We start from the raw sequence: 25957 nt of genomic DNA, 5'->3' as shown, positions 1-25957 counted from the left end.
TTTTATAAATATAAATATTATTTATTAATTACTATAATTATTATCCGTTTCTATAATAATTATTTTCTGACTAATATATAATTCACATTATTATTATTATTATTATTATACTAATATATAATTCATGTGTCATTATTTTCTATAATTATTATTTTCTATATTATTATATTAATATTTTAGTAATAAAACAAAATATTCTAGATTGAAATATTTTAGAAATAAAATCATGTAAAAGAAAATCTATCAAAATACACTAAAAATAATAATATTTTATTTATTTTAATTCAATGTTTTTTGTATTTTAAATCATGGTTTTTATATTATTTATCATTTTTTTACTAAAACTGAATTATTTAATATAAAAAACTTAAAATGTATTTTTTTTTTTACAAGTTTAAATTGAGAACAAGGAAAAGTTAAATTATTAGGCTATATATTGGAAATAGTTGTTTTTCAAAAAAAAAATTGTAATAGTTATAATTATAATTAGTATATAATAGTTTATGATAATATGATATAATAATTAGTCTATATGAATTATATATTAGTCAAGAAAATAATTATAATAATTGTTATCATGTGAATTATATATTAGTTAAGAAAATAATTATTATAGAAAATAATAATAATTATAGTAAATTATTATTATTATTATTATTATATTATTAGAAATAATAAAAAAATATTTCTATTTATTTAATTTTGTTGAGAAATCGATGATAATTGAAACAAATGGTATCTTCAAAGATAGATCTTGAATTCATTCTAAAAAAAATTGAAAGATACTAGGAGTGGCAATTGAATCAGGCAACATCCATTCCATTCATCCACCAAAAAATTCATCCAATCCATTTATAACATACAAAATAAGTTAATGAATTTTATATGCATAGATGGATCCAATCCATTAAATCATGTTTAAAAACGAAAAAAATAAAAAATCAAATTTTTTCGGAAAACAAAAAATAGAGTTTTTCAAAAAAAAAAACTAAAAATCGAGTTTTTCAAAAAATAGAGTTTTTCAAAAAAAAAAAACTAAAAATCAAATTTAAAGAAGTTTTAATGGATTATTAATTGACTAATGGATTGTTTTGATCTATCCTTTAACAATCCAATCCATATTCATCAAATCAATTCATTTTGCTATTTTTAAGAGATACATCTTCGAACTAAATTTTTGTAAAAAATAAAATTTAATGCGTCTAAATTTTGCCAGCTGAGAAAATATATAAGGGTGCCATGAAAAATCGCTCAGAATTATATCCATAACATTTTATTTCAAAACTCTTAAGTTCCGAGAATATTTATGTCTCTAACAAATACTAATAATTATAACAAGTTTACTTTAACTTTTTTTCATAGATATACACAAACAAATGAGTTATTTTTACATCATTTATTTAAAAAAAGGCACTTATTTAATTTGATTATCAAGTAATCTCTTTGACAGTCTAAAATGTGTCAAAAAATTAATTCTCCCAAGGAATTTCAAATTAACAATATAATATGTTCTATACTGTGCAACAAGTTGTAAAAGTACAAATTTTTATTTCTACAATTACAAATAAATCCGGGGAAAATTAAAAGGAGTTAACCTAGTCTTAAGCTAACTGATTTAGCTTTCCCTAATTTTCTTAATAAAACGTTACAATATAATTTCAGGTAGGAAAAAATGTTACACATTATTACCTCACATTTTCTTTGCCTCTATAGACTAACATTGTTTTTACAACTGAGCTTATAAACAAGTGAGACTCCAAATATTCCACAACAAAAACAGCCAAGAATTAAATGATACTAAAATTTTTGCTTCATCTGTTTTGTATTTTTTATTTTGTCCAAATGAAAAGTGAAGGTTCATTCATGCTCTTCCTTTCCTTTTGTCATCCAATACCTGTGTTCCCCGAAACAAGGTCCAATAAAGGAATGTTTTGTTAGAGAAGAAACTAATAGTAAATTATTATGCAGAATTTATTTCATATATGATGCTGCAAAAGATAGAATTACCTTACTCTGGAAGAGTCGCATGGTTAACACAAGCGTGTCTCGCATTCTGCAAAGTAACGGGGAATGTATTTTGTTAATCGTATATGTAAAATGGATAAACATTCAAACTTATATTTGTGAAACATGACGAGAGTAATTACCGGACACTAAATGTGCTTAGAGGATGAGAAGATCCGTCCGAACATGTTAACACAAATTGTGTTGAGAGACCACACGGAACTTTAATCTGCAGATAATCCAAAAAAGGAAGTGGAACGTTACTCGTTAAACAAGAAATAATAATTAACTTAAGCTCAACTCAGAAAAATGTAGTATTATATGAACGGTAGAATGCACAAATTGGAAATTCTATATTTATGTACATGTCAAACTATTGCAACAACAAAAACTTAAATTCATGGAACCTTTCACAACTGTTTTACACACAACACTTATGAATTACATACCGATAAGTCCTTTGAGAATTTCTCAGCAACTACTGGAGCTTCAGTACCATTTATCTTAATTTGGTATCCAGATCGTCTTAAGAATAGAGTTGCTTGTTCCCAATTTTCAGAAGAATCCATCTGTAAATTATAACCGCAAAATGTGAGGAATACAAATTAAGAAATGATATTGAACTGAATTAGACTATCAAAGCGAATAACAGAAAAGAGATCAAGACTTTGTAGAATCTAATTTAAATGCCGTGTGTAAAAAAGTATCATGGTATCATCAAATGAAGTATGACCACACCATATCATGTGTTCGATAATACATATCATTGGATGGCATTTTAACCAAAATAAACTTATTGAATATGATATCAGCATAAAAGGACTATCTATCAAAATAAAAGCAAACCTACCAGAAGTAGAACACTGAAGATTGCTTCTCCTTTAGACAGGAATGTATCAATCTCATGCTGCATTTCTGGGTCTAATGTTAACACACAGAGGATCGTGATCAGAGAGCATTGGAGGAAAAAGTAATAATAAAATAGACAAAACCACAACAATAGATTCAGCAGCAAGTAACTTACCACATGTTATTTTGTTTTGGTCATTAGCAAAAAGTCTCACTATCTCCCCCTGGCAAAGAAAACAAAATTGACCCAAAAAAAGTTATGAATGATATTCTTATGATGTCTGGGACAGAAATTGACAGATAACAAAAATGAGAAGCCAATATGAGGATGTCTAGTGTTGAGATAACTCTTGGATGAAAATGAACTATTAATTAAATACAAATTGTTCCCTTGATTAATAGTATAGCTCAGAAGATGAAATCACTTCAAACATCAATTCCATATTTAATTTTAGCAACCCTATAAAAAGATCTTTATCCCACTAGCTAAAATATTTCGTACTTTTTTGTTGCCATATATATGATTTGATCAATTAATGATTAGCATACTGATTACTGGATTTTGTTACAAGATTCATGCCGAGTCAGCTGTACGTACTGATACAACTGCTGGTTAATTAGGATTCTGAAATAAAAATAGTTCTTTGATAAATATTGTATAACAGATTTATTTCAAACCTGACGGCCTTTATCATCCATTGGAATACACTCAACCGCTATCAATTTATCAACATCATCGGCTGTAACTACATACTCTGGGTTTGTGGCTCCTGAACCAAGAAAACGTTCGTTAAAAACAAATATTGTATTGAACTTATATCATGCCACTCCACCGAAAAAAACAAGAAACTACTTAAGATTAAAAACATAACAAAAATAGAAAGTAAAAAGTTCAACCACCTTCAATGTACTGCCTAGTGCCATCTTGAAGATGCCGAACCCACTGACAAGAACCGGAGAATTATGATGATATCAGTAATAGAAGAGATGGAAACAAATCCGAATGAAAAGATAAGTACCAATGGAGAGAATTTTACCTGAAACATACAAAGAGAAGTTCTACGGACTGGATATCCACATCCAAGAAGTTTTTCTCCAGGAATAGCATCACCACAAATTTGAAAATTCTCAATGCCAGGGCCATCTAGAAAAGATGTGACTTGTTAGTATAAAAAGATAGACTACCTATTATAGAGAAAAATATAAATTACCCTCAGAAACAGAGGAAGCAGTCTCATCATGCTCATGTGAAGGTTGATACATGTTGCTATTGCCATTTACAAATGTTCTTTCTCCAGTTCTCTCATGTGCACCGATTTGATCAATAGAACCATGTCGGAAAGAAGATAGGTCCCTGTGCAAGATATTCCACGGATAAGTGCATGTATAAGAAAAATGGCCAATCACTGTAATCTAAGGTAATGATGATGGATAACTAATATTCACGTTGCAAACATAGAATGAGTTATAAATTATAACAACCTATCAGCATGAGAAATGTCCTGATAGCTGACCCTTTTGAATGCTCCGTTTACATCTGGGTTTATATATCCTGTCATATTGCTCATTGGTTGATGATGTTGTTCATGGTCAATAGGATTTTGCTGGGGAAAGTTATGCTGAAACTGAAACATAAAGTCAAATTGTAGTTAATAATAAAGAGAGAAAGTCTACAATGATAACAACAAATTGCATTAGGACATAGCATACAAGAAGATACATGCCAATAGTAGCATACCATGAATTCGTTATGAGTGTGATTTGTCAAATGTGCAGAACCCGGACTTTCAACAATATGATTACCATTATCTGCATGGTTTTCTAGCCCAGAAGTTATCTCTCCAATTCTATCCTGTCCAAAAGAGTAATCACTGATTTTTAGCAATAATCAATCAACCAATAAATTTAAGAATGACTTATCAAATAGAGAAAATAGAGCACACGGCTATAAGATCAACAAGAAACCACCAGACAGAGATAGGGTAAGACAGGCAGAAATTCATGAAGCAGGAAACATATAATAAAAAACTTGAGCAATGTTCTATGTATTGCATCAGTTTGTTTACTATGAACATGCGGTTTTATATTACTTTCACTCAAATTTTTAACACCAAAAAATTCACTCAGAAAGATTTAGCATATATAATGACAAATTATGCATCACTCTTAAAAGTGTTGAAAACTTACATGTGAATTCCGAATCCTCCATTGTAATCGATCATGTAAATGCTGGACAAAGACCATATAAAATGTTAGAATATCTACAAATAATTTATAGGAAGTGGATGACAAATCATAGATCAGGATAAATTTATAATAGTAGGGATAATTGTGTTACCTTATTTTTAGGGATCCGGTCTTGTTAGAAACCAGGTCTCATTCTAAGAAATTTTAACTTATCTTTAACAAGTAATTTGTACCCTTTTTTAGTTAGGATTACAAGTCAATATTAGTATAATTAGGGTTAGCAATTTAGTACTTCGTATCACATGACAATCCACGGTATCAGTGTAACATAATATTATTTGAGTATATATTATCCTTTTCTCCTTTACCTAAAGCTATATAATTTCAACATGATATTATAGTGGTTTCATCCTCCATGACCTCCGTCATAACTACACTACTGTCAAATTTTGTGAAGTATGAAACTCTTACCTTAATTTCAGAGGCTACACTTTGCCTTCTCGCTAAGCGAGACAAATTCTGATGATTGAAATCCCCATATTTCTTCCATCAACAGGACTATTATATTATGATTATTTCCTTTGCTTCCATAAGTATACTTTTTTTTTGCTGTCATGCTCCCTTGTTGTGATCTACTTTGAGTTCCATTATTGGTTTGACAAATGCTATTGGAATTGTTAGGTAACCCCAAGCCGCCCGGCATCTTTTCCTTCGCCATTCATGCCCATCCACCGTTCCCTCTGCAGGCTTGGGTTCCAATGCGAACTATCTTTCCCTTTTCTCTTTTAAACATGTTTAATGGGCCTATCAGCTGATATTTTAAAATTTAGAAACGAATCAAATTATAATTGAAACCAACTTCTACATCTTCTACCACTGTTGTTAAACCTCCTATTTGTAATCTTTTTGTTTAAACCCCGACCATCTTTCACACATTGTAGAATAGGGAGATTGCTGTCATTGGTCCCAAAAAGAAACGTTTATGAGGAAAATTGTGTCAGGTTAAGGATTCTTTGTTGTATTTCAATTTTATTGATTGGTTAGACATTATTTTCCCTACTATATCAAGCAAGAAAACATGAGATCAGTCTCAAAGCATGAGGTATCTTTGGTGTTACAGCCATTAAACTCGAGGGAGGTGAATGTAATTTTCACACAAATATGAAGTACGGCGAAAATTTATCCATATACCAATAACTTGGGACCATTCAACCCATTACTGAATTTTAATGTATGACCTTGACGATTTTTAAAATTGGTATTCAAGGTTACTTCAGAGTTCAAGTAACTGTGACATGTTTACAGTACATAGCAAGGGATCTATCATTTATTAAGCACTGTATTTACATACCTTTACATAGTTGGATACTGATGAGGCATTCATAACACGAGGCCACAGACCATATTCTGCCAGCAATCCAAGCATAGATGACATAAAGACATATCTCTCGTCCTCAGCAACCTAGATATATTTATTAATAGAAGCAACCAGAAGTACATGAGATTCTACACATACACATACAAATACAGAAACATAGTAAGTGTTGTCAAATAGCAGCAATAGTGGCGCTATAGCGTTATAGTATAGCAGATTGTGATGAATCCGCTGTGAAAACCGTTATGCTATCCTTGTTTCACTAATAAAGAAATAGTGGTCTCTATTCCAGTTTCTACTAACTGATATAGCGATAATAAAACTGAAGAGTCTGCATGTGTTCCTCACATGACCTGCTATGAAAATAGAAAAACCAAAGAGCTAATGAGTGTTACTCCCATATTCACCATAATATGTAGACCTTTCAATATGGAAGCTATGTTTTCCATCATTCTTGTTTTTTACGCAGCTTGCCTTTTTGTATAGAATGACTAATTTTACCGCTATGTGGCTCCTCCTCTATTTGCCCGCAATCCACTATTGATAAATAGATAAGGGGTCTATTTGTTTTAGCTTTAAAAAAATAGATTTTTTTCTTGTATTTTCAAAAATTATTTTAATAAAAAATGTTTTTAAACTCATTTTATATAAATTAAAAGACTAATTTTGACATCTTATAACATAAATATACATTATTGAAGATTAAAACATCGTCAAAATCACATCATTTCTCAAAAAGATGTATCTCAAAAATAATTTTTATGATAAATTATTCAAAATAGCTTCAAATTTAAGTGATTTTTTAAAATTTTGATGTCAAAAAAAGTTATAGTAAAAAGATGAAATAACTAAAATATCATTTTATGAAACAACTATTTAAACAACTTTTTATTTGAAGCTTAAAATATTTGTAAATTTATTTTAAAAAAATATGTAACTCTAAAAATCATTTTTTAAACAAATCCAAAACAAACGGGCTCAAGAATGAATGTGTGATTCTATATATGTGTAAACGCGCATTTATTAAAAATAAATGCATTAAATATTGACAACCAATGCAAAACCTTGCCGAAATGGATCAGATTAGATATAAAAAAAATAAAATAATCAAACTACAAAGGTCATTGCTTGAAAGCAAGGCACTGTATGGTTCATGTACACAGTCAGATGAGTATAAGCTGAGGCATTAATGCTCAAGTAGAAATAAAATGCTGAATTATCATGAAACTAGACTCACTTTCAAATCATGGGCAAGTTTTAAATTTTCTTCTAGATAACCTTTCCTTCGAGCCAGATCATTAGAGGCAGATGTGATGGCTTCATTTTGCTTGTCATCAATTGCCTAATAAAAACATGGCATTTAACTTTTAGGATTGAAATTATATTCGTAAGATGTTATAAATTTAGCACAGCCTTGAAAGACATTGACTAACCATTCTTAATTCCGAAAATTCTCTCTCTAGTTTGCATTTCTCATTCAAAAGCTGCAACTCCTGCAGCCGTTGAATTTAGTTGATTACCTAAAATAAAACGCCAATGAAATAGATATAACTTAATGCTTGTCTGCATTTCATACCGTCATACAGGAAGCCGCAATCTGTTCACGAAGGGAGAGGATCTCTTCTTCTTGCCTCCTGGCTCGTGAATAAAGTTCCTGCAAATAAACTTATAATCTGATGGGGTTGTATAACGTTTCTTGCATCTTCCAAGGAAAAACTACAAGCAAGAATGCATTGTCGCGTCTTCTAGAATATATATTTTTCACAAATAAGAATGTGGTGCATAAAAAAAAAAAAATTTTATACTTTATTACCATAGTTTCTAGGTCCTCAACTTGATTGAGTGCATCATTGCTTTTGAAATTGCTTTGAGCCAGGTGTTTCTCAAGATTGTGCCTGAAACACAAACAGCATCAAATTAATCACATTGCAACTTGAACATAATAGATTGTGCCTGAAACACAAACAGCATCAAGATTTTGCTACTCTTTCTTTTTTTTCTTATATTCAGACCCGGAGTTCACATCCAAAATGAAAGATAACATTATGAAAAAAACACGACGTCATTTTCTATGTATTACCTGCCTAGGATTTCAGAGGCTTGACCCCGAATCTCATCATTTTTAAGCCCGTACAAAGGGCTTTTAACAAAAGACATAGAATGGCTTGCACAATGTCCTCTTATAAACAACTTGTTATTGAATCATAGTTGATTCCTTCCAATAAATTTCTGCATTTTGTCTCGTTTGATCATCCCCTTATTCCGGTCCAAATCAAGGTGTTTGTATAAGTCGATCCTAACCAGGAGATGCTTCAAGATGAAACAGATACCATGGAGTTAACAACCTATGCAAGAACCAAAAGAAATTTCTTAATTAAAAACATGCTACTTAGCATATAAAAAAATAAATGTAGACATAATATCTTATTCCACTAGCAAACATCGTATGCAGATTCCCTGCAGTCATGGTACACTCATTCACGGATTTGGGGTATTAGTGACCGATTGATCAAAATCAAACGATCCAGATTTAAGTTGTGAATTTCAAAATTATGATAAAAATTAAATTCTGTATTTTTCTGGATCATCAAATCTTGATCAAACGGTCACTAATTCTTCAAGTGCGTGAACAAACTGACCGCAGGGAATCCAATTTCGCAAACATCATAGCAATCTATACCAATATAGTTAAAGGTGTGTCCGGTGTGTGACATGTGACGTGTCGTGTAGTTACGTTGAATAACTTCCATTTATCAGTGTTTTTGTCTGTGTTTCGTAGGTCTAAACAGCTAAAGTGAAACTACCTAATTGAGGACATTGATCATTCAGTTGGCATACAAACAAACAAACAAACAAACAACCCAATTAAATAACAACAATCACACCACACCACACTATCATGATTCATGACATCCACATACATGAACTTGCAGAGGTGTCAAATTTGATCCATTTCAACACACTGATAACACAAAAATCAACACAAGAGCATCTTGTTCCAATTTCAAAAGATTAACAACTCTATAATGCAGCACAAAACATAACAGAATGAAGAAATCCAAGTTTTCAGAATACTGAAGAATCATAGAACACCAAAACAAAAGAAAAACATAATCAAAAGCAGTGACTCACCACCGACAGCAAGTACGAGGTTGTTGGGTCTGAAAAAGCAAAATCCAAAGAGAAAAACGGAGAAGGAAGAAAAATCTGAGATGTGTTGTTGTTCTGATGGGGGCAGAGAGAGAAAATGTTGGAAGAAAGGAAAAGAAAAAAAAAAAATCCTTAATTATAGTTTAACTAATAATTACGATTAATTAAAGTATATAGTAGTACAGTACTCCAAGAAAATTATATCTGAAACATATATTTAATATCATTAAACAATGAGAGTAGTTTTAACCAATATTTTTAAAATCGGATCGAAAATTAAATCGGTGAAATTTTTAATTTTAAATTTATGTAGTTCAACAAATTAAATTTATATTTATGTTAGAATTGTTTATTAAATAAATTAATAATATGAAATTAAATTTCATAAATATATGTCATATGTATGTTTATAATTTAAGAAAATAAATAATTTAAAAATTTATTACAAAATTAATACAACAATATCAATACACTCAATTTCAACTTTTATTTAAAAATAATTTAAAACAAATTAAAGAATTATAATGAAATAAGTTAAATCAGTTCAAATTCAAATTAAAATCAAAATAATAGAATATAGTACCTAAAATAAAATTCAAATAATTAAAGAATTACCAAAATAAATAATACAATATACTTAATTGAATAATATTAAGAGAATGTAAATTAAACACGACAAACAAGTCATAATTGAACAACAACAAAATAATGAAATGTGGTTGAAAGAAACATTATAAATGAGTTATAGAACTTATAAGTTTATATGCTTGTAGAAATAACAAGGAATTTGTTTTGTGAATGGTGAATATTTTCATTTTTGATATTGACATATTAAACTTTTTATAAAAAAAAATAAAATAATGGTCGATTTGATGCATTTTTTTGAATTTGACAGTTTTACAAAATTGATTCTTTAGTTCGAAGAGTTTTAGATGGTTCACTGAATCGAATTCAACTCCGATTCTTAATCCAACCAGTTAAACTGGCAGGTTCGACCCGATTTTTAAAACATTAATTTTAACACAATTGTTTTTACCATAAATGTTATTTTTTCGGTATTTAAAGAAATTTTAGTTATTATTTTTTTAATTATATGAATTAATATAACGTATATTACTTTTACATTTATAATAGTAGGAAATTTTTTTAAATGAAAATGAAATTGTCATTAAATAAAAGAAATAAAGTTTATGTAGAAATAGCGGACAAAAGGATAACAAGTTGTGTCGCTATCAACTTTTTGAAAAGTAAAAATAATCCTTTTAAAAAGGTACATTTATCTTACTAAACACAACATTCATATGCATGAGTCCTTGTACTTTTTATAAAAGATTTATTATTTTTTGGTGTTAGAAAATCAAAATTATCAAACGGCAAATGGTATAAAAATAGGTTATTTATTCAAACACATTTATTCATGTTTTGTTACTTTACTTGAAGCGAATTTAAGAGTTATTTGTTCTATAGTGAAATCTCAAATCCTCAAAATTCAACTGGCAAAAAATCCAATTAATAAATTGTTTGAAAAATGTAAGAAATACATAAATCATTAATAAAAATAATTTAATTAATTAATTTTTCATTTATTATATATTTTACTAGGTATAAATAATTTAAATGAGATTTATTTTAAAATAGAAAAGCAAAGAGTATTTTCTAAAAAAAGTTACTTTTCTCATTTTTAAATTATCTACTTTATCTTTAATTTAACTTTTATTTTCAATAATTTAATTTATTATACTTTTTGTTCTCAATTATATGTTATTTTTGCAAAATAATTTATTTCAAATAACTTGTCATTTTATAATATCAAAAATAAATTATTAATGATTTTTTTCTTTTAATGCTTTTTATTAGTTATTATATTATATTTTTATGCCTTTTCACAATTCATATATTTTTATTTTACAGAAATTAAATAAATTATAATTTCTTTTTCTATATAATATTAATTAAATTTGATAAAATTGGGAGAATAATGTATAATTTTAAATGAAGGAAGCGGATATGATGAATGAATTTTTTGGTAAAGTAACCAAGTAGCTGAAATTTATCTTTTAAAAATAAATAAGAGAGAAGCCACGAGTTCAAACTCATATTCTTTCATTTGATATTGTTACACATCTAAGAAGTGAGTTTGCTTAACTAAACATAATTGAACATAATTGCGATTACATAGCTTAAATATAATTACTACTGTTTTATTATGCACTACTATATTATTATTTTTTATTATAATTTGTTTTGCAAAAAGTATATAAGTTTTGTGTAAAATTAATTAGTGCTTTAGGGATACTCTTTAAAATTTTAAAATTAAAAAAAAAAGGTTTATTTAAAAAAGTTAATTGTGTTAATTTTCAATGCATTGAATAGATGCATTTTCAAGAAAAAAATTACCTTTTTAAGCCCTTAAAGTAGTATTTTCCATAAGATTTAATTAGATGATTAAATCAAAAAAATTAATTAGATCATATCAAAATTGTATATAAAATATTTCATAAGTTAAGGATGTTTGTGGGTGTGGGTCGACTCGAAAATCTGTTGACGTTAATTGAATCAATTCATAAATCATCACAACTCGTTCATTTACAAGTATATTCAACTAAATCCGCAACAATTTGTATAGTTTTTCTCGGGTATCGAAATTGAATATCTTAACGTATGGACCCGTTAACCCAACCTGTCAATAAGGCATTAGTGATTTTTTTTATTATTATTTTAAATAAAAAAACAAATATATATATATATATATATATATATATATATATATATATATATATATATATATATATATACCACCAATAGTATCATTAAACTATTATATATATTCACCACCAATAGTATCATTAAACTATTGACTTTATGTAGTTTTAAGACTAAGTATTATTTTTTATTTTCTTTTGTATCATTTCCAATTTATGTATTTTATAAAAATAGTGTGTTTTTTGTTCTAGTATTATCAAGTATTATGGCATGTTGATGAATATTATTAGATATTATATAATGTATTTTCTATAATTTGAATATTAGAAATGAGTGTGTCATTTAATTTGAATGTTAGAAATGAGGATAATTGTATTGAATTTGTTACAATTTTTTAATCACTAAAAAAAATTATCAAAAAAATATTTTTTTTTATTTCAAACACAACCCGCAAACTCAACCCAACTCAATTCATAAATGAACTGGTTGATTTCATTCGGTTTTGACTCTGAAATTGCAATTTAGATGATGAACTCAACCCATTAAAGTTTGAACGAATTAAATAACAACTTAGGTCAAACATGGTTCAACCCAACATTTGTACACCCAAATCGTAAGTACCGTTTACGTTAAGTTAGTAGTATGTTTGAATCTGAGATTATTCACACTTAACATTGCATATAAGTGAAATGTTTTTAATAGACAGAGAAATGGAAAGTTTAGTCCCAAAGAAGAAGAATACATGTAGGTGTGACAACGGGCGGAAAGGAGACTACTTTTATCTTCTCCGTACCTAAACTAAAATCCTAGATAAATATTTGTTTTCCACCTCAAACCCAAACGAAAATAATATGAATCCAAACCCACCTCAAATGGGTTGTGTTATCCCCACCATGTTTTATCCCGCATCAAATTAAAATTTTAAAAATTGAAATAGTTCATTTCCTTAAACTCATAATATATCTTAAATTGTAACGAACATTATTATAAATAATAATTTTAAATAAGACTCAAATGCGTTTTTGATTCTCCTATTTTTATTATTAAAATAAAAGTTACTATTTCATGATAATATTTTCAAAAAAAATTATAAGTTATCATTTTCTATTCTCCAATTTTTTTGGGATCCAAAAAAAAATTAAAAATTGTGAATTAAGGGACCAAAAAGTTAAGTTTTGAAATAGGAGGACTAAAACGATAAAATTATTAAAATAACGAGACCAAAAGTGTATTTAAGCTTTTAAATAATATTGAAAAATTTTAGACATGTATTTCATATATTTAAAATGATAAAATATAAATAAAATACTAATGTATTAGTTAAATAATTAATATTATAAATCATCAAAATTAAATATTCAAAATAATCAACGGGGAAGATTCGGGAACAAGTTTGGGGTGGGAACAACTCTGACTAACAACATGAGGCCAGATGATGTACGCATGCTGGAACATCTTGTCCCATATGATGCCTCTTCACAATTTACATCTTGTTGCTCATGTTGTTTTACATAAAGCGGTCAATCAAATGAACAACTACCTCCCCCTTTGACAATTTTTGGCTAAAACAACTCTTATAAAACTTACAAGATTTACATGAGTAAGTCTTCACAAACAAATACATATGATAGAACCCACATTAGCACTTCTCAAAGCATGCATAAGAAGTACATTAGAACATACACAACGGCGAAAGATAATATAAGAGATTATGAAAAGTGAAGGTGATCGTTAGACATCAAGAGATCATATCAAACACCAAACAGGAGCTCACATCATTCCACACAGACAGGCACACATGCATGCACACGAAATTACTCCTCATTTTTGCCACAATTTGGCAATGGTTTAAAAATGAAAACCAAAGAAATACCAAAAAAAACATCAACGGAACTAAATATCATATCTGGATTGTCATATTACAGAAACACATCAAGGTAGCAGCAGACACACAAAGTTATAGAGCCATTACAGAACCAACAACACAAAGAATATTTCATGCCCATTTATAAGGGCCAAACACAATAAAACTGAAACATCAAACTCCAATGTCTAGACCAACCACCTGAAAATCGCCAACTAACCCAATGTTCATCTGCATTTGTGTCAGAATCACTTTATTGTTCAAGCCTTCCCTTCAAGGACTTCTTCTCAACAACTTTTCTTTTCTTTGCCACAGACTTCTTTTTTAGAGATTTCTCATACTCAGTCATAGATGGTTCAATAGAGGGTTCTACACGTGTTTCATTCTTCTGTGAGTCAACCTTTGTTTCATCTATATTATTGCTTGACTAAGGAACCCTAGATTTCTTTGTTGTTGCTTTCTTCCCTAACTTAACTCCAAGCATTCTGACCCATTCACATTTGCAACAAATTTAGTAACATTAGCTTCTTCAGATGTTAGACTCATTATCGTAAGAGATTGGAGAACTTGAAAGAAAAGTGAATGAACAATTTTGTGAGAATAATAGATAATTAGATATAGAGAGATGTATATTTTTCTTGCTTGTAAAAATGGAGCAGTTATGAGGAAATTTTGAAATAGGAATAATCAACATTATTTCACGTGCATCAATAATCATAAGAGAGGGAGAGAACGAGAAAATATATTTTTATTCTTGCACACCTCCCTGCATTAGTTGTTATAAACTTCCACATATGCAAATACCAAGGGCACCTCTTAGCTTTTCAATCTGAGATAAATCTAAAGCTTTAGTGAATATGTCAACTAACTGTTTTTCAGTTGCTATATGCTCAAGGTTTACAATTTTATTTTCCACAAGTTCTCAGATGAAATGGTGTCGAATGTCAATGCGTTTGGTTTAATTGTGTTGAACATGATTCTTTGAAATATTAACAGCATTTTAATTGTCGCAGTATAATATTTTGACATATTGTTTAAAATTTTACTCCTTCAACATTTATTTCATCCAAAGCAGCTAGGTGCAACTACTCCATGCATCAATGTACTCAGCTTTTGCAGTAGATAATGAGATACATTCTCCTTCTTGTTGAACCAAGAGATTAGGTTGTTACCAAGAAAAAACATCCACCATATGTGCTTTTTCTATCACCAGCACTCCCAGCCCAATCAGCATCACAATACCCTATTAGTATTGAGTTAGTATCATGAGAATAGAGAATACCCATATTTAGAAGTCCCTTTTATACAATTCATGATTATCTTCACTTGATTAAGATGATTGGCCTTAGTTTTATCTTGGTATCTAGCACAAAGGCCTACACAAAATGTGATGTTAGGTTTACTTGTTGTGAGATATAGTAGACTGCCAATCATGCTTCTGTATAAACTTTAATCAACATCATTATCATCTTTGGTTAATTTCACATGTGTTATAGCAAGAGTTCTCTTGTGACTTGCCTTTTCAATCCCTAGCTTCTTCAAAATACTCTTTGCATACTTACTTTGATATGATGTCTACCATTTACTTTACTTGAAGACCAAGAAAGTAGGTGAGTTCTCCTACAAAACTCATCTCAAATTAATATTGCACTAGATAAACAAAATGTTCCAACACCTTGTCTAATATTCCACCAAAGACAATATCATCAACATAAACATGGGCTATCATGAGTTTTCCTCTATCAATCTTCACAAAATAAGGTTTTATCTATTCCACGTCTATTGTATCCATTGTTGATCAGGAACTCAATTAATATCTCATACCAAGCTATTGGAGCTTGCTTTAATCCATAAAAAGCTTTTCTATGTAGACTTCTTCATTAAGATAGTCATTCAAGAATGCACTTATATCATCCATTTGGTATAGTTTGAATTTAAATATGCAGGAAATTCCTAAAAACAATCTATTAGACTCAAGGAAAGCAACTATAGCAAATGTCTTATCAAAATGTACTCCTTTTATTTATGTGTGTACCCTTAAGCCACTAAACGAGCCTTGTTCCTTGTTACATTACCACTTTCATCAGATTTATTCTTGTAAATCCATTTGGTACCAATGACATTTACATATTCATGTCTTGGAACTAATTCCCAAACTTTGTTTCTTTTGTATTGACTCAATTCCTATTTCATAGCATTTATCCAGAATTCATCCGTCAAGGCTTCCTTGATATTTTTAGGTTCTATCTTGGAAATGAAACATGAGTTGGAAATCGTATCTATGGATCTGGTGGTGACTCCTTCATTCATATTTCCTATGATATTTTCAATCGTGAGAACTTTCTTAATTCTGATAGATGGTCCCTTGTTGGTTTGAGGATTTTCAGCATTTATTCTTCCATATTTAATGTCAGACTCGTTGTGTGGGACATTTGTTGGGACTGATATAAGTCCCTTTTATAAATATTGACATTTTTTGGTTACTCATATCCTCTAGAGGCCCACGCAACGGTTTGCATTGTAGAGAATGGAGTGAAGGTTAAATATGGTGAGCGGTTCCCGAAATATTGGACTAGAAGTCATTTTCTCATGGGAAACGGGATTTACGTATACAAAGAGGAAGACCTTTCTACAGAAGATGTGTACCAAAGAAATGGCTGATGATTTTCAATTATGACCTAGGTTATCTATGGGGTGGCACTCCCCAATATGAGGCATATCGAAAACGTCTAACACGCCTCATTGACACCAAATTGTTGATTAAGGTATGTGCCATGGAAAAGGGGAGGTTTTTTTTGGTAAGTTTTGGAAGTATTTGGCTTCTTTTGTCTTTAGTTTTTCTTATTCATAATGTGTTTGCTTCGGTAATTATTGTGTGCATATTTGATGATGGATAAAGTAAAGCTCTAGCTCTTGAGGTAGGGCATCTAGCCATCAGAAATTGAATTAGACCCTTATGTTTTGGAGCCTTCTGTAAGTGTTGCTACTTTGGCTACTCTTCACGGGCAATATAGTGCTTCGGGGCCGGGCCCTCGCTTCTCCAGAGAACTTCGGGCTTCTTCTGAGGATGAGGATTTCTCATATCAGGTTGATTTGTCTGGGCGTTTCCTAGAGGAATAATTGACAACTCTAGCTTAGTAAACTTGATATGCCTATGCTACTTTGTCCCTCGGGGAAGCCGGTCTTAAGGCAATCTTTGGTCTAAACAGTAACACGAGAAAAAACATCGGCTGGAAGAAAGTGTTGACAATATGATGCTTCAACAGGATAAGTACCTACAATAAATACAAATAGTTTCTACCTCTCTTACTAGGATAAAGGACGTTTTTCTCCCCCTTAATCTCTTTGGTTCTAGTCGGCTAGGTGACTCATCTAGTAAGGACCATGGTGAGGAAGAACCAAGATCTAGTTTCTTCTTGGGGCAATATATCATCTTCTCAAGCATGCTTTCGGAGGCTCAGATGGTATTAGAGTATTTGCACCTTGAGAATGCCTCTCTGACTTAGCGTTTGGATGATTGTACGACCTCAAGTCTTGGGGCAATTTCGCAGTATTTTGAAAATACCTTGCAACAGGTGGATAACACTTTCACCATCATTTTTTATCTTGAGGGAGATGGTTCGGCCTTATCAAATGGTTAAAGATGGGGAGATTGTCTCCTTGCTAGAGTATCCCTATCGGCTGTATGCAAAGTACTTTGTAATGGAAGAATATATGCGTATATATATCTTTAATAAGGCTTTTCGTTACCTGTCTGAGGTACATTTATGTAACCCTGAGTGCAGAACTCTGGATCCCCATGAGAACTTACGAGGTTTTCCCTCGAATTTTGTTGGACATCTCCGGGTCCTTCTCGACCAATTTTGGATCCCTTTCCCCTTCCAAGTGAAAACCTAGTCAGAGGTTGACGTGTGGCTAATCCATTATGGCCTCTGAAGTGGATAGCTGCTAGATGGGAATATGTCACTATTGCTTGAGGGGAATTGATTGTTGTGGTCGCACACACGAGATATTTACGATAACACCTCTGACTTTCAATGGGAATTAATTGGTGTGATCGCATGCATGAGGTGTTTACTACAACATCCTTGATTTTCAGTGTGGAATTGATTTTTGTAGTCGACCGTGCGAGGAATTTGTCACATCACCCCTAACTTTTGGTGGGGAATTGATTGATGTAGTCACACATGCGAGGCGTTTGCGACAACACCCCTAAATAATTTATGTCTGGCCTTGATCCTATCGGTCGTACACCTGACTCAATGTTGTTGAGCAATATTTTCAAATTTTGCAGTATTTCATTCATTCACAATTGAAAAGTGTTCTCGTATACAAGGAGGATGATTATATAGACATATTATTTAATACAACAGGGAAATAAGACATATGCAAGCGGACTAGCCGCCTCTTAGTTTTTCTGTATGCTTTCGTATTGCTCAACCACGTTTTAGGGCATTGATGTTCATGCTTCTGAGCTGACCAGTTAGGGATACCACGTTGATTGTCATGGCTGTGCCTTCGCCTCGATCTCGTTGGAGTGCTTGATGGTTTCTTTTTGCCCCTTCAAGATTGGCATTGATGACGGTCGATTCCCCTTGAAGATTATGGTGCTTAAGCTTGAGGTGGATCCGTGAGCCCACAATATCCAGCGCGGCTGCAAAGGGTCATGCCATATTGCAATTGTAGACAATTCTATAAGGGACGACGAAGAATTGTGAGTAGACTGGTCTAATGTCTTTTCTTTTGCATACTGACATCATCTATTCCACATATCTCCATAGAGGGGTGGTCGTCTTGTTGAATGCATGTAAGTCCGAGCCTTCATATGGTCATAAACTTCTGCTCTCAAGACCCATCTTTTCAAATAAATCTAAAAGATGATATCACAAAAATTGTCGTCATTGATTAGAATTTCGGAGACATCAAACTACTCGGTTGATTATTATTATTATTATTATTATTATTATTATTATTATTATTATTATTATTATTATTATTATTATTATTATTATTATTATTATTATTTATTTTTGACAGGTTTTCCTTTGTTATTTTATAATCTAGTATGTATTGAAACTCCGCATGATAGTCTTTATTTTTAAACATAGATGAAAAAAAACTCATTTGTTTGATTCAATTTACAAAGGATGATATACAAACTTTGTTTTGTTTTTGCTTTGTTTTTATTACAAATAATAGAAGGAAATATTTATTAAGAATAAACTATTTAAAATGGTAGATGTACATAAAGATGTAATAAATCAATTTGATTTGAATTTGAGTGGGAAGGATAAATCGAATGATATTTATTAGTTGAGTTATATAAATGGGAGCGGTTAGTTAGCTTTTTTTTTTTTTTAATATTTGTATATCCTACTAATGTACTCAACCTCGGTTACATTTTTTAATGGTACAAGCTTAAGAGCATATACATAATACAGGCTACGTGACATGAAAGTCAAAGGTTCCTTCTTCATCATCAACAAAATCAAATAATACTAATATTTATAAGCCTAACCTCAAATCAATGTTTTAGATCTTAATATGAACAAACAAACATACAAACATATTTAACTATTTAAATTAGATTTATAATTCATCGTAGATTTTGACTTTTGCACCACAAAATATCTTTCAAATTAAATTTGATTTATAATTTTTTATAGATTTTGACTTTTGCACCAAAATATTCATTCACGACTTTCAGAAAGAACGTTGTACTTCATAAAAATATGTTGTCATTTAATTTATAATTTTTTTTTTTTACTTCTTTCTTTCATGTGAATAAACGTACTTCCTTTAATTTATATAAACATTTTCACTAAATATTTATTATTTTCAAAATTTTAGAGTCCATCAAATATTTTGTTCATAATTGTCTTAAATAATTGTCAACCCCATTTAATAGAATAAGACTTGATAATTGCCTTAATTAACCTAAATAATTGCTGTAATTAGCTTAAATAAATAGTTGTTGTAATTAACCTAAAAAATTAACTTAAATTTAACGATAATTGCATACAGTAAAAATGTATTATATCATTTAGAACCCAAGAATGAACTTAGCTTAAACAGATGCTAACCTCGCATGAATTTTGGAATCGGATGTTTCTTGAATAATATAAAATTGAAGGAAATTGGGTGTAACTATAGGGAGGAGATTCTCTCCCATTTTTTCTCCCATGAAATCTGAGCCACATATTGAATATAGATAGAGAAATAAAATTAAAGAAACAAGGAAACGAAGGGTAGATAGAAACATCCACTATTCTAGCAAGACATTAGGTGGAATTTAGTATGGTCAGCTGAAAGATTGTACCACCATGGTCCAGGGGTTTACTTATATTGATTGTAATAACAATACTAACTTGACTATAGGTTTATTTCTATTTCTATGTATGAATACCATACTCTATCTGTTTGTGGAATCAAGTAACTTTCAGAAAAGGTAGAGTGCAAGGGAACCTAAAGAAGCACCTTAATTTCTAGAAACAAAGTATAGGACATAAAAGTTCGTCAGATTGTCAATCACCATATATTTCACAAGTCATAAACAAAGCATTTTTACAGCTAAAAATTCTTCATGATACAAAACACAAGTACAGAGAGAACACTGGTAAACACAAGACCTGAAAAATACTAGACTGTTAATTTAATATGTGAACTGAACTTCATCCAGGGAAGAATTCACAATTTCAGTGTTAGATTCTAACACGATCCAAAATGAGCAGCAATGAACATGCAAATTCAGAAAGATAAATCTCAAAGGAATGAAGGAGGAGATGAAGCATAAGAGAAAGTGAGATTATGTTAGCTGCGATTTTGAAATGGAGAAGATGCGTGAAAGGATTGTGCACAGACGCCGGAGAAGAGTCGCCGCCTCTGGAGAAAGAGTTGGAGAAGTTTCATCGTCGCTTTTGTTGGTGAAATCAATTTGCAAAAACTGACATGAACAATGAGTTAAATATTTATAGTATGTAGTAGCTTACATAGCCAAACTCAAAGGAACGCCTCATGAATTAAATTGTATAGCAAAATTTTCACAAAATTCATCATGTCAGTGTTTGCATTTGAGTAATTATTTCTCAATATGGTTTCCTTGAGCTTCCTGCGAGCTGCAATGATTATAACACGAATGGTTTCCCTTGAAACAAAATGGACCATATAATGAAAACAAGTCGTCGGCACCATTCAACACTCTTGCAGAATTTTCATCAGCAACCACCCTAGACTAAATCTTCAAACATTAACACACTCTGTTATCTCGGTAGAAGTTATCAGAAATAATAATTAAGATTTATTTTGCAATTAAGCACTTTTTAACTAGGTACATCGGTATGATACTTCCATTATTTTGATAATAAATAGAATACAAGTAGCTAATGGATGTTACAAGAAGAGAGACTAAAGTAATATAAAAAATCATGTCTCTTGTTTCAGTCACCTGAGGCCTTCAAATCATGGTAATTGAACAAGTTAATAGAATTTTCTCCTAGAAATTAGTGCATAGGATCAAAATGACTTTCATGTACCAATATGAGACCAAAAAAAAACAACAAACTACCAGATAGAGGTCCGTTACCAAAAGCCACAAATACCAGATACAGTCAGTCCATTACCAAAAGCCACAAATACCAAATAGATGTCCATTACCAAAAGCCACTTGATCTTGCATCAATTATATTTTGGAACACAAGTGGAGATATTTTCACATCATATATGCAAAAATGCGGATACTGCCATTCAGAAACAAGACTACTGCTGTACTGCAGATGCTTAAACAAGAAAAATGGTAACTACTACAAATGCTCAAATCCAGAACCAGTTATGCAACGAAAAATAAAATAAACAATAAAAATAATTTAGTTGGACTGAAATACACTATAAATAAGATTTGGGACTGCAGCACTGTAAGCTAAGATGGGTGTCTAAATTCTGTATAGACATGGTTTTTACTCTTTAGAAGCTTGTAAAGAAAATCATATTTAAACTTGCTCCAATGAATCAAATGACACTCAATGAAACAGATCTCATCGTACGCAGAGAACCAACTATTCATTAGACATTGTCTATGTTCATTCCCTCAATCTATAAATATATTCAAATTCAAAACATCAGTAAACATTATGAGAAAGCATGACTTCGTTTTGCCTGTATTATCTGTCTATAATTTCATAACATTTTGGATATTGAAACAACACATAAGAAAACTACAATATCCTTAGCCAACAAATTAAGACAAAATAATTCATACACAAACCCTAAAGAAATAGAGTACCTGAGAACTGAGATGTTACTTCATATAGCCAACTCAGAACTCAGCGTCTTTTAGTGAGGGATTTATTATGTAACTCTAGCAATCGCTCAAGAGTTTCTAAAGACCATGTTTCCTCATTTTGGGCGTAGACCTTTTGATTTAGAGAGTCAATTATTATGCTGACATTGCCAAACCCATATATTTGATGACCGTTGTGCATTCTACCAGGTTTAAGTTTGAAGAGTAAACCATGATCCCGAGCATAGGCCTCAATGAGTTCCTTCACACTCATTTCATTCACACCATCTGAATTGACAGCAGCGCCCAAGCTTGCAGCAGCCTGTTGTTGAGCAAAGGCAGCTGCTTTCTGCTGAGTCTCAAATTTCCTCTGCTCACTTACCCTAATATAGCTTATCTTCTCCTTCAGACCAGGTTGCACCACTTGCGTACCTTCAACAGCCTGGTTCATCATATCAAGACCGCAATTGAGCTTGTATCGAATACTTTCATTAGCCAAGAGTTCTTTTGGAATAAGTTCTTTCCAGCCCAAATACCATTTTGTAACTTCATCAAAGTTAGGATTTGCGCGCAACCAATGACCCAAAACCGCAAGCCACTTGGCAAAGAAGGTCTCCATCGTGTCAACCATCATATGAATTGGAATGGCCGAAGCCCAATTCATTACCCAATAAAATTGATCGAGATTCTGACTTGCCGGGTTCACTTGGAATTCATCTTGCAAGACAGCCTTCAGCTTTGGTACAATAAAACGGTGCATAAGTTGTTGCCAACTATCAAAATCAAATACAGTCTTCCAAGGGGACAATATAGCATATGCAGAACCATCACTAGGGTGCCATGCACCAAGAACAGTACTCAATTTGAAACGAATTGTCTGGTAGATACCCTCCAGCTTATGCCCTAGCAGAGGCAGCCACGGATGAACCCATGTGTGGATAGGAATGGTCTCAAGATGTGGTTCCCATGTACTTACTGCACTCAATAGTTTCGGCATGACTATGTTGTCTAATATAGTAGCAAGAACTGAAGAAGGTAGCAATTTTTCCCATGACTCCAGAAACCGTAGCATTGGCTCAGGATCCCGTGCATGCCAGGTATTGATACCAGATATTCTAACAGCTGGCAATACAACCTCCGAAGCCAAGTGAATATAAGGTGATGACGTTTCCCATATATCAAAACAATCATCTCCTTGAAGCAATGTCTTCCACTGTGATACCAACTCCAAACCATGTGATGGGTTTCGAAGAGGGTCCCATCCTTGGAACACTCTGATAAACAAAGGTAGAGCATATGAGCATGCAATGCATGACAAGTTATACAACTTATAGTCCTCAGGATATCTTTTGAGCATGTCCCTAAAGCATTGAGCAAGGGAATCCAACGTTAATGTTCCTAAGGTGTTCTCTTCTCCGACTCGGTCTAGCACACTCATTATTTTCTCAGAATTATTTAGCTGTTTCTTTTGAACTGCTGCCTCAGCTTCCAAATTTTCTTTTTCTTTTTTCAAACTAAGTGCTATATCCCTCTCTTTCCTCAAATCTCTATCAATCTCTTGGATGTCAGCCTCAGCCAACCGAACTATCAGTGCTATGTTATGCTGAAGTTCAGGCATCGGGACATCCTTTTCCTTTGCTTTCTCCTCAGCATTCAAATCAGACAAGTTTGTATACACCCGTACCTGTGGCCCCCTCATATCATAAATCTTTTGAACAACCTCTGAATCTTCTTCTTGCTTGCTCGCCAACAACTCCTCAGCAGTTACATACTCTTCCTCTTCTTTCTTTTTCTTCTTCTGCTTTAACCAGGACCGTTCTTTCGTTCTTCCAACTGTAGGCTGCACGGCTCCTCCCTGCACAGTCTTTTCCGTCTGCAATGTAGGCAACGGTGTTTTAGTCTCCTTCGATTCATTAAATCCAAGACCAGAATTCTTAGCCCTCAATTTCGCCTCAATAGGATTTAAAATACCCTGCTCATTCTTCCCAAGACCGCCCCCTTTATAACCCATCTTCTCCAGCAGCTTCATTCCGATTCCTTTCGTATGACTCTCAAATTTCCCAACATCCACCGATCCCTCATGACCTAAACCCAGCCCCTGCTTCTGCACCTTCTTCTTCTTCTCCAATCTCTCCTTCTCCCTCCTCATCGCCCCCTCCTTAATCTTCTTCCCAAACTCAGTAGGCAAAAATTTATCATCACCATTATCATTCTCATTCTCATCAGAACCATTTCTATCAAAACCATTCGCAGCACCACGACCGGAATTAAAACCTAAACCAGACCCAGATGTACTAGCAGCCCCAAAACCTAACCCTAACCCAGACCTATCTTCACCATTATAACTATCCTTCTCATCATTCTCTTTCAGATTTTCATCAATCTTATCCTGATTAGGCAAAGTTCCAGTAGAAACAAAATTCACCGGCTTAGTGAGGTCCTGTTTCTTAGAGAAATCGCGGTCTTTCCTTCGCTTTCTACTAGAATAATCATCATCATCATCATCCTCAGAATCAGCAAAAACTCCATATAGAACATCCTCTTTGGTTTGAGTTCGTTTCTCTTTACGCTTTCGGTAGTAAAACTCACCACCTTCCCATCTACCACCTTCAAAATCATTCTCCATTCCGAATTTCTCCATCTCTTGATCTTCATCCATCTTAAAAACGACTCGAAGAATAAACCTATAATGAAAAGAACAAATTGTTAGGGTTTGAAAAAGGGAAATTTGTAAGTGGAGGGTTTATATTGTGAACAAATTGACAGAGAATGAAGGTTGAGAGTGTAGATGGAGTAGGGAAAGTTACCTGAGAAAGAACGAAGAGGAGGTGGGTGACGGCGGACGGTGCGGCGGCGGGATTTCTTGTTTGTTCTGTGAAGAGATTTTGATGGGTGCGATGCGAATGATGCAATCCGGTAATAGGGCTTAGATAAACGGCGTCGTTTTGCTTAATTCTATTAATATTTCAATTTTTTTTGTTTGTGTCTCACGCTTTTTTAATTTGGTACCTTTATATGTATACTACATTCTCAATTTGAAAAGAAATATGCTAGAGAAGAAGACAAGCTTATCAAGGCATCATATTAAGATATCACAACTAGTGATATGAACGGGGGGCGGTTTCATGGTCAGCTAGCCCAGATACGCGCCTAAGTTCAATCCCTATTTTTTTTATACTCTCTTTTATTTAATAGTCGATTTTTAGATAACACCAAAGACAAAATTAGTAAAAATAAAATTGTTAAACAATAACATTTTACCTAACACAACAACATAAACTAATGTTGCTAAGTTGAACCTATGCTTTCCATGTCTTGTTCAATTTAGAGAATAGGTGATGGAGTTTCGAAACTCGTTAATGAAAGAAATGTTTTTGAGTTTTCATTTGTGGAAGAAATGACGTTTCAAGTTTGGTTTAGTGGAGAAATAATGTTTCCTAAATAGAAGAAGTTTAGAGGAAGAAGATGAAGTTTGTCTAAATACGTCTATAGCGAAAAGTGAATAAACTAAAAGCGTTATATATCTTTAAAAAAAATAAGATGGCGTCAT

At 31.8% G+C, this 25957-nt stretch overlaps 2 protein-coding genes across 3 annotated transcripts; both read right to left on the bottom strand.

Moving 5' to 3' along the window:
- Window positions 1–1629: 1629 nt before the first annotated feature.
- On the bottom strand, window positions 1630–9688 carry LOC131616177 (uncharacterized). 2 transcript variants are annotated; one of them, XM_058887440.1, is made up of 20 exons: window positions 9548–9688; window positions 8496–8760; window positions 8229–8310; window positions 7992–8069; window positions 7849–7908; window positions 7653–7757; window positions 6392–6502; window positions 5041–5082; window positions 4592–4705; window positions 4336–4478; window positions 4065–4207; window positions 3891–3997; window positions 3754–3796; window positions 3532–3623; window positions 3029–3077; window positions 2855–2925; window positions 2454–2573; window positions 2148–2233; window positions 2008–2053; window positions 1630–1894 (listed from the first exon to the last, which is right to left on the bottom strand). In XM_058887440.1, exons 2-20 carry the CDS (start codon window positions 8570–8572, stop codon window positions 1862–1864), a joined length of 1602 nt encoding a protein of 533 aa, XP_058743423.1. In that variant the 5' UTR covers window positions 8573–8760; window positions 9548–9688; the 3' UTR covers window positions 1630–1861. The 2 variants fall into 2 exon arrangements, with proteins under 2 accessions (XP_058743423.1, XP_058743424.1); XM_058887441.1 differs by having other exon boundaries at window positions 8496–8725.
- A 12502-nt stretch (window positions 9689–22190) lies between these two features.
- On the bottom strand, window positions 22191–25376 carry LOC131616176 (septin and tuftelin-interacting protein 1 homolog 1). Its single transcript, XM_058887439.1, has 2 exons — window positions 25215–25376; window positions 22191–25091 (listed from the first exon to the last, which is right to left on the bottom strand). Exon 2 carries the CDS (start codon window positions 25064–25066, stop codon window positions 22451–22453), a length of 2616 nt encoding a protein of 871 aa, XP_058743422.1. The 5' UTR covers window positions 25067–25091; window positions 25215–25376; the 3' UTR covers window positions 22191–22450.
- Between the last annotated feature and the right edge of the window lie 581 nt (window positions 25377–25957).

The sequence above is a fragment of the Vicia villosa genome, linkage group LG7 (genome assembly GCF_029867415.1).
Source record: "Vicia villosa cultivar HV-30 ecotype Madison, WI linkage group LG7, Vvil1.0, whole genome shotgun sequence".
Classification (NCBI taxonomy): Eukaryota; Viridiplantae; Streptophyta; class Magnoliopsida; order Fabales; family Fabaceae; genus Vicia; species Vicia villosa.
This window is presented reverse-complemented; position numbering and strand designations above follow the sequence as displayed.

Excerpts from the sequence above, each read along its gene's own strand:
- LOC131616177 (XM_058887440.1), bottom strand. The coding sequence starts at position 8,572 with ATGTCTTTTGTTAAAAGCCCTTTGTACGGGCTTAAAAATGATGAGATT. Across the intron at positions 7,909-7,991 it reads TTGCGGCTTCCTGTATGACG|GAGTTGCAGCTTTTGAATGA; the intron begins GTATGAAATGCA and ends CAACGGCTGCAG. Across the intron at positions 2,054-2,147 it reads CTAAGCACATTTAGTGTCCG|AATGCGAGACACGCTTGTGT; the intron begins GTAATTACTCTC and ends GTTACTTTGCAG.
- LOC131616176 (XM_058887439.1), bottom strand. The coding sequence starts at position 25,066 with ATGGATGAAGATCAAGAGATGGAGAAATTCGGAATGGAGAATGATTTT.